Source organism: Buteo buteo, chromosome 16, assembly GCF_964188355.1.
Source record: "Buteo buteo chromosome 16, bButBut1.hap1.1, whole genome shotgun sequence".
Taxonomy (NCBI): Eukaryota; Metazoa; Chordata; class Aves; order Accipitriformes; family Accipitridae; genus Buteo; species Buteo buteo.
The window spans coordinates 11,872,348-11,889,901 of record NC_134186.1 but is presented as its reverse complement, the minus strand read 5'-3'; the positions used below and the strand labels follow the sequence as shown (position 1 = coordinate 11,889,901).

General features: G+C 38.8%; 1 protein-coding gene across 3 annotated transcripts in view; it reads right to left on the bottom strand.

The window, feature by feature from the left end:
- Nucleotides 1-17,554, bottom strand: part of AP2A2 (adaptor related protein complex 2 subunit alpha 2) — a 48,707-nt gene that overhangs the window by 28,365 nt on the left and 2,788 nt on the right. For all 3 annotated transcript variants that reach the window (XM_075047874.1, XM_075047872.1, XM_075047873.1), the window contains exon 2: nt 6,356-6,424. In XM_075047874.1, the coding sequence (XP_074903975.1) occupies nt 6,356-6,424 (69 nt within the window). The remainder of the gene's footprint in view (nt 1-6,355; nt 6,425-17,554) is intronic.

Below are 17,554 nucleotides of genomic sequence, written 5' to 3'. Positions count from 1 at the left end.
GTTACTAGAACTCTTCTTTAAAGCCTTTAGTTCCCAGCAATAATAGAACATCATTGTCTGTCCTGGTTTCAGCTGGGATAGAGTTAACTGTCTTCCTAGTAGCTGGTACAGTGCTATGTTTTGAGTTCAGTATGTGAAGAATGTTGATAACACTGATGTTTTCAGTTGTTGCTCAGTAGTGTTTAGACTATAGTCAAGGATTTTTCAGCTTCTCATGCCCAGCCAGGGCACCTGACCCAAACTGGCCAACAGTGTATTGCATACCATGTGATGTCCCATCTAGTTTAGGAACTGGGGGGGGGGGGGGCAGGGGTTCGCCGCTCGGGGACTGGCTGGGTGTCGGTCTGCAGGTGGTGAGCAATTGCCCTGCGCATCATTTGTACGTTTCAATCCTTTTATTACTACTGTTGTCATTTTACTAGTGTTATCATTATTAGTTTCTTCTTTTCTGTTCTATTAAACCATTCTTATCTCAACCCAGGAGTTTTACTTCTTTTCCTGATTTTCTCCCCCATCCCACTGGATGGGGGGGGGAGTGAGTGAGGGGCTGCGTGGTGCTTAGTTGCTGGCTGGGGTTAAACCACGACATTGTCTTTTTCAATTGCTGTGCTAGTTAATGAAATTTTAAGAGCATTGCAGTCAAAGGTCTCACTGTAGTTGCCTACCTCCAGCTGTGTTTTGAAGAAGTCTTTGATTCAGATTCTTATTGAAATTTCAAGTTTAACTATGCAATTCCTCTCCCTCCCAAGCAGCATTTACAAAGAGTTATAAAGGTTCTATTTTAAACATTACTAACAAGTCTCATTGCTTAAGTATGTGCTAAAATAGTACAGCTTCCCCCAGCTTCAAGCAAACATCCGAATAAGATCAGAAGGAAGTTTCACATGTTCTTTTATCTTTACTGCCATACACAATCATTTCTTTTAACTCAGCTCATTTTTAAATGCTTTTGGGAACATTTGCAAGTACTGCAAATCAAGTCAGCAGAAACAGGAAGGATTCAGAATGCACGTCAGCAGGTTTTGAGCACAGTGGGCATTTCAAAGGCTACTTGCTTTCCCTGGAAAGTTTTAGTCATTTTTCCAAGAAAGAAATTATTAACAGCTGATCAGCAAATGGTACTATTATTAAGAAAGAATTAGTACTTTCACATTTCTGTGCATCACCTCTCTACCATTTAAACAGGGAAGTTTGGGGTTTCATTGCTCATAGATCTCTTTCACACAGCCTTCCAAAAAGGAAGAAATAAGGCACAAATGCATTATGAGACCCTTTGGTTCCCAGGCAGCACCTTCTCTCTCTAATTTGGACTATGTGTTGAAAAACAACAGCTGCTTTTGTAACTAATTCACATATTCAAAAACCAGCCTGCTGCACAGCTACAGAGCCTGCTACCAGTCAGAGGGGACAAGAAGGCAGTTTAGTCCTGCGGGATGTTCACTGTGGGGTAAAGGGTAAGAAAGCCTGACAAGTCTAGTCTCACTAGCATCCAGATGATTGATTGCTATCTCAAAGACAAGACAATCTTCACTTTAAAAACTGCAGTCATGGCTTATGCAAAACAGAATGGACAACACCCTTAAGTGTTTCTTCCCATTCGGTGTGCTTCCTTCCTAGGTTGACACTGACCCATGTTCATGCAGTTGACAGCAATCCAGTACTATACTGTATCAGAAGGCCTACTACTAGCTTAGAGGCTAAGAAAAATGAAGTTGCTTTTTATGAATGCATCTACACCTTGAGACAAGATTTGTCCTTCCATAAGAGTGACAGTCCAAGCCCTCTAAATATTTGAATATATAGGAAAAGGAAAAAAGGAAAGCAGGCTGAATATTTGTGTTAGACAATCCATACAAATTCATAAGCTAAGCATTTAGTTACCATACTACTACCAACAGAAGAGAGTATTACTAGAGCAGCCCTACAACTCAGGTGGTATTTGAAGCCTGGTTTCACTTCCAACAATTCACTTTGTCAGTGAAGACAGCTTATTATCTTACTGTCTGATTGCCTTCATACATCTCTTAGATGATCAGAAGACAGTGTGACTAACCAGACTCATCATAAATATAAAGACTACATTTTCACAGCCTGCCAGGAAAGCAATTTACTGTTACACAGCTTCCGTTTAAAACAGGTATTTAGAGGTTTTCTTGAACTTCCTGCAAAGGGTTACTGTGTAGTTTGGGACAATAGAAAAGGCTTGCCTGAATTTGGGAAAACAAGTAAGCTGAAGTAAAAAAATAATTAGATTATCAACTAACTAAGAGATTATCAACTGACACTGGGGTACTTCCGCACAAGCCAAAAATCTGTAACAGAAACCCTATTAAGCTATCAGAACAAAACTACAATCTAATGACAGATCTGGAAAAAAGAACAAGCCTGAATCAAGCAGGGAACAAATTTCCTTTGACTGTAGGAACAGCTTATAGATTTGTGGGCAGTTTCATTAGTACACAAATTCTGCTCTGAGAGATCAAAATGACACAACAAATTAATAAACCAGATGTTTTTTCATTTTTTTTTTCCCACTCATTTACAAAGCAATTACGACAGCCAGACTTCTAGTTTGACTCAAGCATGGGAGTAAAATCAGCTTACAGTCTAAACATGTAAAACAAAAGGAATAGTATTTCTCCACTTCACACTTAACTCCTACAACTTCTGCTTTATTACACTGCTGCATTTTCTCTCTACTATATGCATCTTATCTCAGTTAATGCAGAAGCATTTAAAGCAACTGTCAAGGACACACTGACCTCAGAAATAGAACTTCCTCATGCTGAAACAAGAGACAAAGTCACCTTAAGTACAGAGATTCTAGATGCCTTCTGAGCTTGGAGCACAGAACCCAGATCAGAACCCAAAACCATAGCACACATTCCATCAGTTCAAGAAAAGTATTACTTTACCGGAGACATGCAGTCTCATCCCAGCCTGTTAAGTACAAAGGTACTTTAAATAGCAGGTCACCCAAACATAAGGCAGGTAACAGACTTGCTGGCTACTTGCATGACAGAACAAAAGTAGAAATACTTAGCCTCTGTCTGTAACAGTAGAAGAATGTATCTTGCAAGTTACATAGGGTGGGGGTCTAGACACTGCAACAGAGTATGCTGAAGAGTGTAAAGGTCCAGAGGAAGGGAAGGATACTTGTAGTATTCCAGTCTCCTATGCTAGTCTCAAGCAAGAACATATCCATGTCAAGAGGGACTACTGCCAGCCTTGCTTCTTATGGTCAGACTTTTCCCTGGTTACAACAATGCAGCCAGTCCAACAGCTGCATCTTTGGCCAGGTAATTAACCCAGGGCACCCCATAATTATTTAGCAAGGGACTCCATCTTAAGTTCACAGTCACACATTTGTCTTAATCCAAAATATTTAAAAACACTTTAAAAAGTCAGAGCTACATAAAAAGAAACTGAGTTAAACTGAATGATCTTCACTTAAACCAAGAATAAAATGTATTATGAAGGTCTGTTTATTTTTATACAGCCCTTCTGCAAGGAAGAACCATGCAGCACAAAGCCCTTGTAGAACTTCTGCAGCAGAAAGATACACAGCTATCACCTCCTCACACTCTCAAGGCCTCAAGCAGTTACACACGTTGTCCAAACTCAGCTTCTTCCAAATTGTGACATTTATGTCTAGTTTTCCTTCAGGCTACATCAAATTGTCTTCAGTTAAGTAAGATTTTTCACCTAAAATCCATACAAATTCAGTAATTAAGTAGCCATAATGAAGATCAGCTTATGGGAAGGTTTAGTCACCTTTCACTGAAGCTACTGAATGAGCACACACTGACATTTATTCAAAACTATTTAAACTGTGCTTAAAAGATGCTACAAAAGGTATGCAAGCTGAAGTTACTGTACTACTTCGCTGAAAGCACCTCCATTCTCTGATCACTGCCTGATTTGTGGTTCTACACAGCCAAGGGTTCCTATGATCATTTCTCCCCCACATCATGATTAACCAGGGAGGAATTTACTGTGCATGTACTTTTAATTATTTTTGTATTTAAGCCACAAAATACCTTGCAAAACTGAGGAACAGAACTGGACAGGCTTTTATGAACACAGCCAAACAGTAAGAACTGGACTATATCCCTGCAAGTCAGTAAACAGCCTTAACCATTATGAACTTTTCTGCAATTCCTTACTACATTCCTCTACGACAGCAAGTTTAACTCCAGCAGTGAAGTGAGCAGGTCTGACAGAACCTTCTTCATGCTTCAAGAACACTGGAACAGACAGCAGGCAGCAAGGTTCTACAGCAGCTTCAATAACTTTAAAATTTTTTGCCTTTTCAAGTTTTCAGACCTTCACTGCAAACTGAAGACTTAGTCTGTTCCAGTTTCATTAGTGAAAAATTGATTAGGTTTTGCAAACAAACTAAAGCTTGCCCATCAATCAAATCAAGATAAAAAAGGTGGTGTACCCCAAACTTAAATTGCTGAAAGAACTAGATTTCTGTGTTAGTGTGACTGCAGCAAGGTTTCCAACTACGCATTAGCCTCTAGTTGTTCTTGATCACAGAAGGGCATAGGTGGAATAATTGTTAATATATCTACAGATCAAGAGAAAACAAGCAGTCTTTGTGGCTGTATCTTCCAGATTAATCAACTTAATGAAATTAGTTGAAACAAAGTAACATGAAACTTGGACTAACCTCTTAAGTGTACAAAAACCTCTTAAACACTTTTTAATTAAACTCAGTCTCTATCTGGAAGATATACTTAATTCATCTAGCACAGATCTTGCTTGGAGATTAAACTGCTTTATTTAAAAGTTACAATTTTATGCTTATATTTACTAGGCAATAAAATGATCCCCTCTGATCACACAGCTGGAACTAAGAAAAATGGCTGTTACTCTTGCGTGCAGGTTTCTAGCAGACCCTTGAACTATGTGCTAGTTGCTCAGTGTGCATGCATACTTAGCATATGAAGGCAGTATCTGCTGGTCACTGTCTGGAAAATGGACACAAGCTTTAGATTTTGATTGGGTGACAGAGAACAGTCTGTAGAACAGGCTACGCAAAGCCTGCTACTTCTGGCAAAAATCAGACCAACATCAGTGTTAGATGGAAACTTTGCAATGAAAAGGAATTGAAAAACGATGTGACAGCATAGGGAGGTGACTAAACAAAAGTTCCTTTTTCTATTTACCCTAGAAAAGCAGCCATTAAAATTTCCTCAGTTACCCTACCACTGAAGTAACAAATCTGAATAAAGCATACTTGGATATCCAAGAGAAAAATGTTAGCACAGAGGCATGTGATGGCTTCTACTTTAGAAGCATTTCTTAACTTTTGAGTGTCTTGCACTGTGGTCACCTTTTCCCCTCCAAGCTGTTGTTGACACTCAAGTTTTTGCAGGTCTTCATATGCCTTTAAGAGACATACCACTTAAAAAGTAGCAACAGATCCCTATGAAGTTCAGGAAAGTTTTTTCAGGCTTTGTTAATGCACTGAGTTTTCCAAAAGGACACACTAGTCTAAGTCAGGATAGATAATTAAGGTAAACAGGTTTAATGTGAACACAGCAAATTCTGAAGCCGCATATGTGACCCCCACACTGCAACACCTTATCTAGCTACGCACACAGCCCTGTATCTATTTAAATGGAACGTTTGCCACAGCCACTACTGCCAGAACTCTATTCAAAAGCATCTCAACCACCCCCTCAGAATCTTTGAGGCCACATACACAACTTGAATACAGTTACAGCATGAGTTTTACCATGTGTTGTTTAAAAGTTAAATGCCTCCTGGAATGCATGAGGATGGAATTAATCACTGCATATCTTTTGCTTCATACAAGTAATTTATATTGCTGTTGCTTATGGGAGTGGTCAAGATGTATGGCATCATCAACTACATATTATCTTAATTCTGCTAGAAGATAGTCTAACCCATTACTTCCCTGAAGGGGTCAGCAAGGAGCAGGGAGCAGAGAGAGAGGGGAAGGAGAAGTCTAAACAGATACTGTTTTACCAGAAATAACTACATCCACCCATGTTTCTTCAGACTAGTTCACAGCCTTCTGGAAGAAAACAGGCTGAGTAGTTACATGGTAAGGATGCAAAGTATTAGAAAAAGTTTGTGAACCCTAGCTCAATTCTTTGATATAGGAGGGACTTTTCTTCTGTTATGGCCAAGAATCACAGGACTGTCAGGAAGTCCTGTAGTTAAGAGAACATTTTCAATAGTTATTCTAACAGCCTGCTCTAGCATTTTGCTTCCATCAGCAGTTGACAAAAAAGTCTAAATATGTAAAAACAAAACAAAAACCCATAGAGAAATGTCATATGAGGAAATATGTATAGTTTAGTATGATCAAGTCACTTACCTTTAAATTTTGACCGAATGTTTGCTAGTTCTTTATTTATCCTCTTTATCTCCGCTTCTTTACTTTTGCCTGAAATCAAAAGAACACACATCAGGATACAATGCTTTGGACAGCCCTCTGTCATGCTAAGCTTCTTTCCACCCAAAAATGCTGTGTGGACATACAAACATCAGGAGGAATTATTACTTTCCCTTTCCAGTAGTAAGACTAGATGAAGCTAAACATCACAGAGGTAACTTAAGCATTGCTTTATAGAGGAATTTGAGAAGCTAGAAGGACCTCCCTGTTTCAAGAAACTTTGCAGACTTTAAATGGTATCCGTTGCATACAATTAATCTGAGATGCCTTTATTACTGACTTTCACAAACACTTCAGTTTTTCTATTCCTTAAACTGGCAAGAGAAAACTGAATTTTACTTCCAATTTAATTACTAGGTTGACAGTTTGATTACTAGGTTTGCTCTGAAGGAAAGAGTCTCCTAAACACAATCTTACAAACAAACAGCTTGTGTTATTCCTCACCCTAAGGACAAGCCAATTTACTGCTCCTCTATTGAATGGTCATTCAGTTCAACAGCTTTAAAAACATTCTTAAGAGACACTGAACAGGAAAAGCAGTAAACTTATGAGTAGCCCAAAGACTCAAAAGACCTCAGACAGATAGGATACATGCCCAAGTTCAGACTTTCAAGATGCCCCATGAAAGTCACTTGAAAAAACAGAAATAGTTAAAATCCACTTTTTTTTTAGGTGATTTTACCACCTTAGGCTTCTTAGCACAGTCTATATTTCATATCAACTTTTGATTCCAAGAATAATTATTAGGATTTCTAGTGCCAAATCAAGTTAGATATCCAGAGAAATAAACTGCAGTTTAAAATCTGATAATGCAAGCTTATTCAAGTAATACTTGCATAGTCCAAACCAAAGCAGCTTATTACTTTTTAGCATTTTAGGTTTTGGTGATTGAGATTCTATAGAGGTCTGGGTCCATCTCCTACATGAGTGAGGATGGTAGGGTAAAATATCGAACTCTGGCATTATATTCAGTTGCATGAAGTTTGAAGGAAGCAAATAAAGTCCACTTCAGCTATACAGAACTAGCCATCTAATTGCACTGGAAATTCAGACCTGTTCCTACTCAAACTTTCAAGCAGTTTCCAAAACATCAACTAGCAGCAGAAAAAAACAACTTCCTTTACTCTTCATATCACATATACTTGGCTATGAAGGTTATGAATAAAAGTTTCTTGGCGCTGTTTGAAAATGATCCAACCTTATGAGTAGTGGGGATCAGATGCCCTGCTTTCACACCCCACCTTCCCCCACACCACTCCAATCACTACAGCCATGTCAGTGCAAGGAAGGTATGTGACAAGGCTTGAAGAGCAGTTCAGGACCAGCATCCTGAAGCACCTCCAAATCTCACCCCTTTCTTCCACACAACTCACAACATTTAAACATCCTACTACATTTGCATATCCAAACCTCCTGTGTCACCCAATGACTCTTAATCACCCCTTTACCATTCCAAAGATGATCTGACAACAGGCCAGATGAAAGGTGATTAAGTAACTCAAGGAAACAGGTGCCTCAGGATAGGTCAGTAGCAAAGTGTAAGGGAATCCCATGCCAAATACAAATTAATCCAGATTTTGTAATTTCTTGATTTAGACTCAAAAAAAGAAACTGAAGTTATGCACTTCCAAAACCAACTTTTGCATAAGATGCAGAAAACTGGTTTGTATTAATATGCCTATAATAATGGCCACAAGAATACAAACACGTGGCAAAACTAGCACACTGTACAAATGAAAACAAGTTAGGCCCAAAATACAAGCAACTCTTGGATTTGCCTTGTCATTTTAACAAAATACCTATAGATTTGCTTAAAATGGAATTTTTCCATTCTACAACACTGTTTTATAAAGGGGCACTGCTCAAAACACTGAAGTGCAGGGTGCCTGGGCAGGCGCTCCACATAGTAAAAAAACCCCAACTTCCCCCATATCCAACCCTGAAAAACTGCTTGTACCTACTTGTCCACTTACTGCTTTTAAGAAGTTAAGCATTTGCAGAGCTCAAGAATTCACGATACCTGTTCTGAAACATAACTTGTAGTTGCTATCTGTAAGCATCTTGGGTTTCAGATAAAGCAGGAGATATGTCCACAGTTTTAATTCCACCTAGAAACTCCAATTAACCTCTAAAATGACAAGGTGGAGATCACAGTATACTTCCATCAGTTTAAGATGCATCTGTTGGGATCACAAAGTTTAACCAGTTTTCACTAATACATTATGCAACATGAGTTTTCTTCTAGTTTAACATGCCAACCTAAAGTAACCTGGTTTTAAAGCAGTAACACTATTTACTCTATAAATAAGCAGCAGCGCATACAACCTGAGGCTGGAAGTATCTTCTACTATAGATTTTAGATTTGTCTTAATTGGATTAGATTATTTGTCCTGTGCACATGGCAGAGATACCAAAGCATTCATGTCTAAGATACTTGCCAGCGTTTGGAATTCACTACTAGACTGAAGCAAGGCTTTTGCTCCTGGGTCCACACTCCATGAAGAGGGCCACAGTAACATATGCCAAAAGGGTGCAAGTGTTTATGTAAATAAACAACACTCCAATTTTGTACACTAGCACTCTTTAAAAAGACTTGAAAACACTTCTCATTTTCAGCAATTCATCTGCTCCAGATGAAAATTTTCATTTTTAAAACTATTCAAAGTGTTACCAGTGAGTCTGGAGATTTTGTACTTCATTTAGATTAATGGGGCAGAGAACATTAACCTCAGTCTGGGATATTGCTAACCCAAGTAGGATATTTAATTACCTAAGTTTGGAAGCTAGGTCCTTGCTCTCTTTATCTTTAGGTTCTGTTTGTAAGGAAAGCACGCTGCAATATTTACTTTGAATTATTAGCTGCTGTTTCTCTAACCTCAACAATAAGCACTGATGTTAAAAACAGTGGTAGGAAGGGGGAAAAAGAGTAAGTACATCAGCCAGTTTTTCTTAACCCAAGACAAAAATCAATGCCATTGTATTTTTTTTTTTTTTTTAATCACCAAAACCTCTGGGCAAACCTTTCAAGCAGCATTATCTACCCATTATGCTCACAGATTATCAGTTACTGCTAGAAACTGGATTCTTTGTGTCCTAAGTAAGCAACAAAGCATTAAGGGAAGCCTGACTAAAATACTTCAGGAATTTGTGAAGTCAGCACCTTTGGTAGAAATGGACTGCAGCCTCAGCAACACAAAAAGCAAAATCCCACCCCCTGCGCACACAGCTGTAGCAGTGAGTTGACAGGAACACCCATATTAAACAGCAAATTCACATCTGAAGGTTATTCTCTCAAAGTTAAAAACTTGCACAGCATATGAAAAGCCTGTTTTGAATAATTCTTTCAGGTTGTTCTATTTTGAATACAGTATATAATCTCATCTAGAACTCAACCAAACATAAATAGCATAGCAACTAGCTAGTGATAAAAGTTTGACTCCATACATTGGAAATCCAGTTGAAGGATTAAGTCTTAAGCTGTCTCCTTAACACTGATTACAGTCTACACATGCCTGAAATTGGAGCTTTAGAGAGCAGCACTAGTACATTGCGTGTTGAATGTCACTGAGGACAGTCATGTAACAATGCTTAGGATAACTCATGAGTTAAAACCAGGCTGAATTATCTAGAAACAGATTTCCTGATCTCCAGCAGTTATGCTGCATGGTAACCTTATTCAAACTTACTTTATTGTTTACATTGGAGGACAACAAAGCAAAACAAAACCTCACAGTGGCAGGTAGCTTCAGTTTGTTCCACGTACAGGGAAAAAGAAAATAGAAGTATAAAAAAAAAAGGGACCAATTTTTACCTAGATCTTCTGTCCCACTAGGGAAGGGGGAATAGGAAGGGGAGCAGGGCTGTTAAAAGAAAATGGGTTTGATTAACTGAGAAGTTTTCATCACATTACTCAGCCATGGTAACACTCACTGAAGAATTTCTACATGTACATTTGATTTTTACCATCACTAGAAACACTCAAGTAACCTTAAGGATGGTTGAGAAGGAAGATAAGACCACTAATGATGACAGTTGAAGGAGTACTGTGCTGCAGAACTAGAGGCTTACAGTTCAAAGCTTGCAAAGGCAATTGCTCTGCCTCACTTCCATGCTGTTACACAGCTCCCAGTTTCAAGAAGTTAGAGCTGTATTCCAACAAAATATGCTGTAGCCAAGCTATTCAACTTTGCTAGGCTTAATAAAGGTCATGTCATGTGTACAAACTGATGGGTAGGCCAGTATTTAAGCCAGAGCACAAGATTATGTTCCACATTGGTTCAGGCCACATCCTTCTCACTTTAACTTATTCAAGATTTTTCCAGTTTAGCAAGACTATGATAAATATCCATAACAAGTTATTAAAAGAGGTGATTGCAAACCAATAAGTTGTGACTATTTTGCAGACGAGTCATATACTGTTTATAGCCTTACAGCCCTAGTATATGACTGCTATTAATCTTCTCCAGGATGAGTACCTGAGCAAACAGATACCCAGCCACAACACTGTCCAAGGCACTTACAGAAGTGATTACTTCATATTTGGCAGTTTGCCAGGCTTCAGGCTCCACTGTGCTGCGTACTGCCTTCATTAGGCAAGGTAAAATTAGTCTGCAGCATACCATTATCTTTAATTACCATCTTGTTTAACAAAGATAGACTGGGGAACATCAAAAGCCATCCAGCTCTTCAGAGAGCCAATTACTATTCTTAAATCTCTCAGTAGTCCAGGCTACAGTCAGAGCTTCAGCACTGCATGAATAACACCTCCATATCTCAGTTTGGAGTTTTGTATTACAATCTACAGAAAAATGAGAAAACAAGTTATGGGAAAGGGATCTGTTAAGTCCGTTCATTTGAAGAGAACACTTGACATACCTCAATACTAACTTGGCAGCAGGGTTGCAAGAGTGAGTGAGTGCTTCAAGGTTGGAATTAGTAGGCTGCTTGCGACTCACTTAGACAGTGACCTGCTCCATCAGGATTAACTTGTTGCTATACTAACTGTAGACTGCCTAAGCCAAGTCAGAGGCACAAAGTGCATATCTGCTGGTTAACTAGAACCACTACAAGTTCTTAGCTTTCATACAAACCATTTAGAGTCTGGTATGTTTCTTACCAAGTCTACACAATTATTTCCTGAAGGAACAGAGAAACACTTTTCTATACAAGTGTCTACACAAATACTGAGCAGAGCAGATTTCTGCAGGCAAGTTCTTGAGAGACAGGTGTATTGATAACATTTAAAGCAAAAAAAAATTGCTTCAGAAAAGTTTAGATGTTCCCAGTACTCATCTGACACCAATCTCCTTATGGCCAGCAGGCAGTGTAATTGAGCTCACCCAATAATTCCTTTAATTTGAATTTATGCACAGGTCAGAACTGTTATATTGTGTTACCTCATAGCCTTACTTGCCCTGTGGCCATCTGACAATCCTATGATTACAGATGTGCCATTATTAGAGTGAAGAACTATAAAGCATGTTGTGTAGGAGGCTCTATTAGCATAAGAAAAAGCTTGCCAGCATTCCGTCATGCTTCTTGAAGGCAAATAGTAGTGATGGTTACTATTTGTGGCACTACCATTTGTGTAACAGAACATGTCTCTCTATTCACATTCAATTATCGAACAGGACTTGAAGACAGGACAACTCTAGTTCTCTGTTTAGGAGAGCAGTAATACAAATACCGCTAAGGCTAAGAGCAGCAGCTTCTCCCCTGAACTCCGTAGTGGCTAGGAACACCTACTTGGGAAGAACAGAGTTCTTACACAAAAGATAAATTCTCAATTTAAAAGATGTTGTTAAGATGTTTTCCTTGACAGCAGTGAGTCGCTGTTTTCCAAACATAAGAATTTTTCTGTTTTGTAGTTTTCATTAGCCTCTAGGTTAGGAGCAACTAAGCTGATTGGTAAATTAAGTGGGAGAGACACCACAGTCAAACTGCTACTAACTTCCCTTCAGGAAAATAAGTTGATATATTTTCATAATCAGTTTGATTCAAGGCTATACTTCTTAAGACAACAACTCCATACTGTTCCTCAGCACTGCTTTCCTCCTGGCACACATATTCCTGCTACTATCTTGTACTGCTGCAGGTCAGATAGGGAGCCAAACAGCTGAAAGTAAGATTGCTTTATTTAATATCCAAAGAGGAACTCATACCAGCTTTACTACAAGCGATAATGCCAGCAGAAGACAGCAGAATACATGACGAGGTAGAGAGCAAGTTCACCACATTCACCATCCAAACACACTGTAGCTGGCATAAAGCAATCAAATTACACCCTTGCCTTTCCTATTGCTAAAGCAGCCTACGAGCATGATGCTAAGACAATGCATTCTTAAACCCTGTTGTCAGGGGACAGAGAAAGAAACTGGTTGAAAGAGGGGGCCCAAATCAAAACGAACACTAACATCTCTACAGTAAAAATGGTGCTAATACTTATAAGAACATATTCACACAAAAGTAATCAGTGCATCCATTCTTGCCTTTGTGAAAGAGCTTTTACAGTACTTACATCTCATATCAGCAAATTAAACCACTACTTTTACTTGCCAGCAGGACAGACACTCATGTTACAGCTCTAGAGTATAGATTAGCCATTTGCTATGCAGATCATTAGCTTCATGAAGTAAAACACCAAACCCATCCTCCACCTCTCCCCTCATCTCTCAGCTACTTATTTAGCACAGCAGGGAAGAAGGCCAAAAGGGAGGCACATTACACAGCAACACATTAGCGTGGTCTGTTTCCTGCATGCCTGCCCTCACATTACATGAGTTTGTCTGTGTAAATTCCTTCACTTGGCTAAACTATCTAGATTACTACAATAGAGGTGCAAGTTCCAGGTCCACCTGAGTATGTCTGAAGGAGGATGCTGGTGCCATTGTTTACAAACTCACTGTGCAAATAATCTAAAGAGACTACTATAAAATACTGTACCTTCACAAGATGGTAGTATGGCTTCAGTTTTGTTCAGAAATTGACCAGTTCAAGGCTGCAGACCAAGAAGCTTTTTGCTTAATGATGTATTAACATCCTGTTATGAACAAAAACATGAGTGCATGCTGCCCTTTCACAAGATATGTTTGATCAGAGGAAAGAATTGCCTGTCATGCTGAAGATCACAAAAGGCACAAAGGCAGTTGAAGACTTATGCCTTGGGACATCCCATTGTGATTAGATATCCATCACTACAGACAAAGAGATCAGTGACCTACTGATCACATTTAAGAACTCCGTAGAGTACATTTTCTAATATTCTGCACAGTAAGTGAACTACTAGCCACAGAACTGACTTCTTCCTCCAGTACGCTGCTAGAGATTTGTCCCTATAACACTTCTTACGAAACAGCAGGGAGTCACAGGCTTTACTGTAATCCAGTAATCCATTAACTCCTTGTCCTCATAAGGGAAGGGAAATAAATGCAAAAGAGTACATAGCTGCTTCCAAAACCTATCACAATTCAGATACTCTAATTGCAGCAATTTAATACAGTTTTAATAGTTTTAGGTGCCTACCATGGATGTTTTTTTTCTAACTAGGCACCACAAGTAAAGAGAAACACTACAGCTCAAACTGTGAAAGAGTTTGAGGATTAGCTAGGTAATAGGGTCTAGCTTAAGACCAGATCTTTCCCCAAATGAACTGAAAGCTTACTGAAAGCTCATATCTGAGTGACTTTATGACCTATAGAACATCTATTTGGCAGTTTAGCTGACAAAACAACATTGACTCCTATCAAAAGAGAAGCTTTAAGCTAAGATACGCAAAACCAGAAGTGCAAGGTTAGGCTACTACATAAAGCAGCTCTTTCTTCCTTGACTGAGCAGCATTTAAGTAGTCATTTCCTTGAACAGTATTTTCATGCTGTACAGTTACACTCCCTTCAACAGGGTAAGGCAGTATTTGCACTGATTCAGTACAAGTCACTGTGGACCCTCTTCTACCTTAGTTCACATTCGAATAATAGAAGAACAGTTTGAAGCTTATCCAAAGTCTCCTAGTTTAACTACCACTTCTAAACTAGTATTTCAGGGGCCTTAAAAAAAATCCTGTATCAGCTCATTAATTGATGCAGATACATAATGGTCTCTGCAATAGTCCTTAGCTTCCTCTTACCAGTCCTGATGGACAGCCTTTATCCAAAGGATTTCAAATTCAGCAGATATATTTTCCAGTGTATCTGATGTAGAGGTCAGATGTCACATGAAAGATTCTATCTCTTCACTGCCTCTCACCTATTAATCATCATCTTTGCCTACTCTACTCTTTTCTCAGCCAAACATCCACAAATTCAATAAGTGTAAAAAACCCCAAACAAACACCCCCCAAAAACCCCAACAAACAGCCCCTCAGAGTTTCATGAAATGACCAGAAGACAGAAAAGCCATGGGCAGAACACTAGTTTCGTTTTACACATCCTCCTCAGATTAATCTCATGCTAATTGTGTTTTCCTTAAATCAATCTCCTGCTAATAGTAGCAAGTGATGCAAGACTTAGTGCTCATGCTCTCACAGCTTTTTCAGGCTAGAAACTGTCTATATTAGGTGAGTGGCCATAACCTGCAAGAGAAATAGGAGAGCAAATCAAGATGCCTTGCCTTCAAATTTCTTCAGAGATAAGAAATCCAAGGAATACAAGTAATGAAAAGTAACCAACTGTCTACAGAAGTAACTCAAGCCCTACTTTAAAACTATACCCAATGCAAATAACTTACACCTTAGAGGAGCAATGCTGTAGCTTTAGCCTACACACTGAAAGCTGTATTACTGACATACAGCACTAAAACAAGCTGTAGGTGCCCAACTCACCCTATGTGAAGTTTATTTTACTGTGTGGCTGTTCTCATGGAGAACAAATAACTCTATACATACCCATGTGGTGCATGCCCCTCCCACAAACACAGGTAATACACTCCATTATCCACCATCCAGTCAAAAGGGTGATCATCGTATGATGAATTTCATGCACCAGCCTTTTTTAATCCCCACTTGCTCATCGGTAACCTGATACACCAGTCCCAATTCAGTGAAGCAAAGGTGCTGAAGTCAGACTTCAAGAGGCTTCAGCCTCTGGACACTCTTCCTGTCCAGTACAAAGAAGAATTAATGCATTAAGTTCTATGAGAAGAGATAGACCTTTAATATATCTGTTGGGCTTTATTTAAGGAAAAAATACAGCCAAAGGAGAAAGGAACAGTATCTTGGAACAGAACATATACAGAAACATTTGGAGAACAAACTAAAAGAATCCCTCCTCCCTCCGTCCAACTTTTAAGGTGTCACTGAAAAGGTAAGACAGTCATCTAAAGTAGTGAGGGAAATGAAGAACTGTCTTGTCTGCCAAGCCTGTGGCAAAAGCAGCTTTTGCCTCTACGTAGACCCATTTCATCAACACAAGAGTAATGACTTCCTGATTTTACAGTGGAGGAGGGGGTTACCAGTAGTACACTTAATATTGTAATAGAAACTATTTCTACACTGCCACCTCCAAAAGAAAGGAGAAAAGCAACCTTTCCTAGTTTTCAGAGTGAATAGCAGACAATATCATTGTTGCAACAGAATAGGTTGAGTGACAAGTGACTTAAGAGCAACTTCATCACCAGTTAAGCATAAAGCCATAAACAGACTCCTGATGATGTATGTCAGCTAAGACAGCTGGAGAGTTTATAAAGCACCACCTTGCATAAGCCAAATCACTTCAGCAGCTCTGCAGTACATAAATAGTATGTTAAATCTTTTTTTGTGTATTTCTTGCAGGAGTCCATGTCCTTATAACACATGGGGATTTTGTTCGGTTTTCGTTCATAAAGCACTTCACCCAAGCAGTGACAAGGACTCTTCCTGACCTGAATTCCTAAGTCTGGATGGCACTTCACCAAACCACAGGATTCAGAGCTTTCCAGCTCCACTACTACCACAATCTATCTTACAGCATAGCAACACCTTGCTATTTTCTCAGTGGGACACATTAACTAAGTGCTAATTAACTGGGCTATCTTAACCAAATACTTCAGTTCAGCTTTCAATCTATAGTTTCATTGTTTCTTCTCTGGTGTCTACGAAAGATAAGCTAAAAAGTTATTTGCTATACTATTTCATATATGTTATAAAACTATCCAACTGAGCAAGTTTCTAGAAAAGCCCATACATCTACTGGCAAGCTGTCATGCATCTAAAAGAGTTTTCTTAAAAACTTTTTTTCTGCCATCTGCACCAAGACCTCTATACAGAAAATACAGAACCTACAAGAAGCTGCCCTGAAACAAAATCCTGGAGAGCCATCGGGAACTGCAAGACAATTCATTTTCTTATACTACCAGATTTTGAAAATTCACTTGATAATTGTATGAATAAAGAACATTTTGCTTTGAAAGTGTCATGCAATATTACAGTTTCACAGAGACTAGAGCAAAGCCAAGGCATTAGGCAGCACTTTTGCCCCTTAATATGTTTTACAACTGCTGCTACAAGTAGTATGCTGACTTTTCATTTAAAAAGAAAAGCTTTACAGACTTGAGAAATCAGCATAGTTTAAGCAGACTTTAAAAAGTCACATCGAAAGTAATTCTTATATTCAAAGTCATATGGGGCATAGAAGCATTTAACGCACAGATCAAGAAGTTTAATAGATAACCCAACTGCCAAAAATATGCCTAACCAACAGAGACATGACAACCAACCTTTTAAGGACAGACTGGCAGTGCGAGCTGTTTGCTCACTCACAATCAACTAGAGTTTTAAGCACTGGAAACTGCTATGAATTAAGACTTTTTTGAAGCCTTGTGAAGGAAGACAAGCATCACTCTCAAATGAGTAATATAATACGCTTGTAAGAGAATGATGCATTATTTAGTGCTGCAGACATGGTAGGTACAAATGCCCAAAAAGAAGACTTGATGTAAGAAGATTAAACATTTCCAAAGGTAGACAGTCTAAATTTACATAAGTATCCCCCTGAAGTTTAAGTTATTTTATTACTTTGAAATCACATGCTGTGCATCCACCCGAGCACAGTTAGCACACAACTGCATTTTCATTTTTCAACAACATCTATAATGCAGATTCCTTACCTGTGCAAAATCTTTCAGAAAAAAGCACATGCCATGTTTCACCAT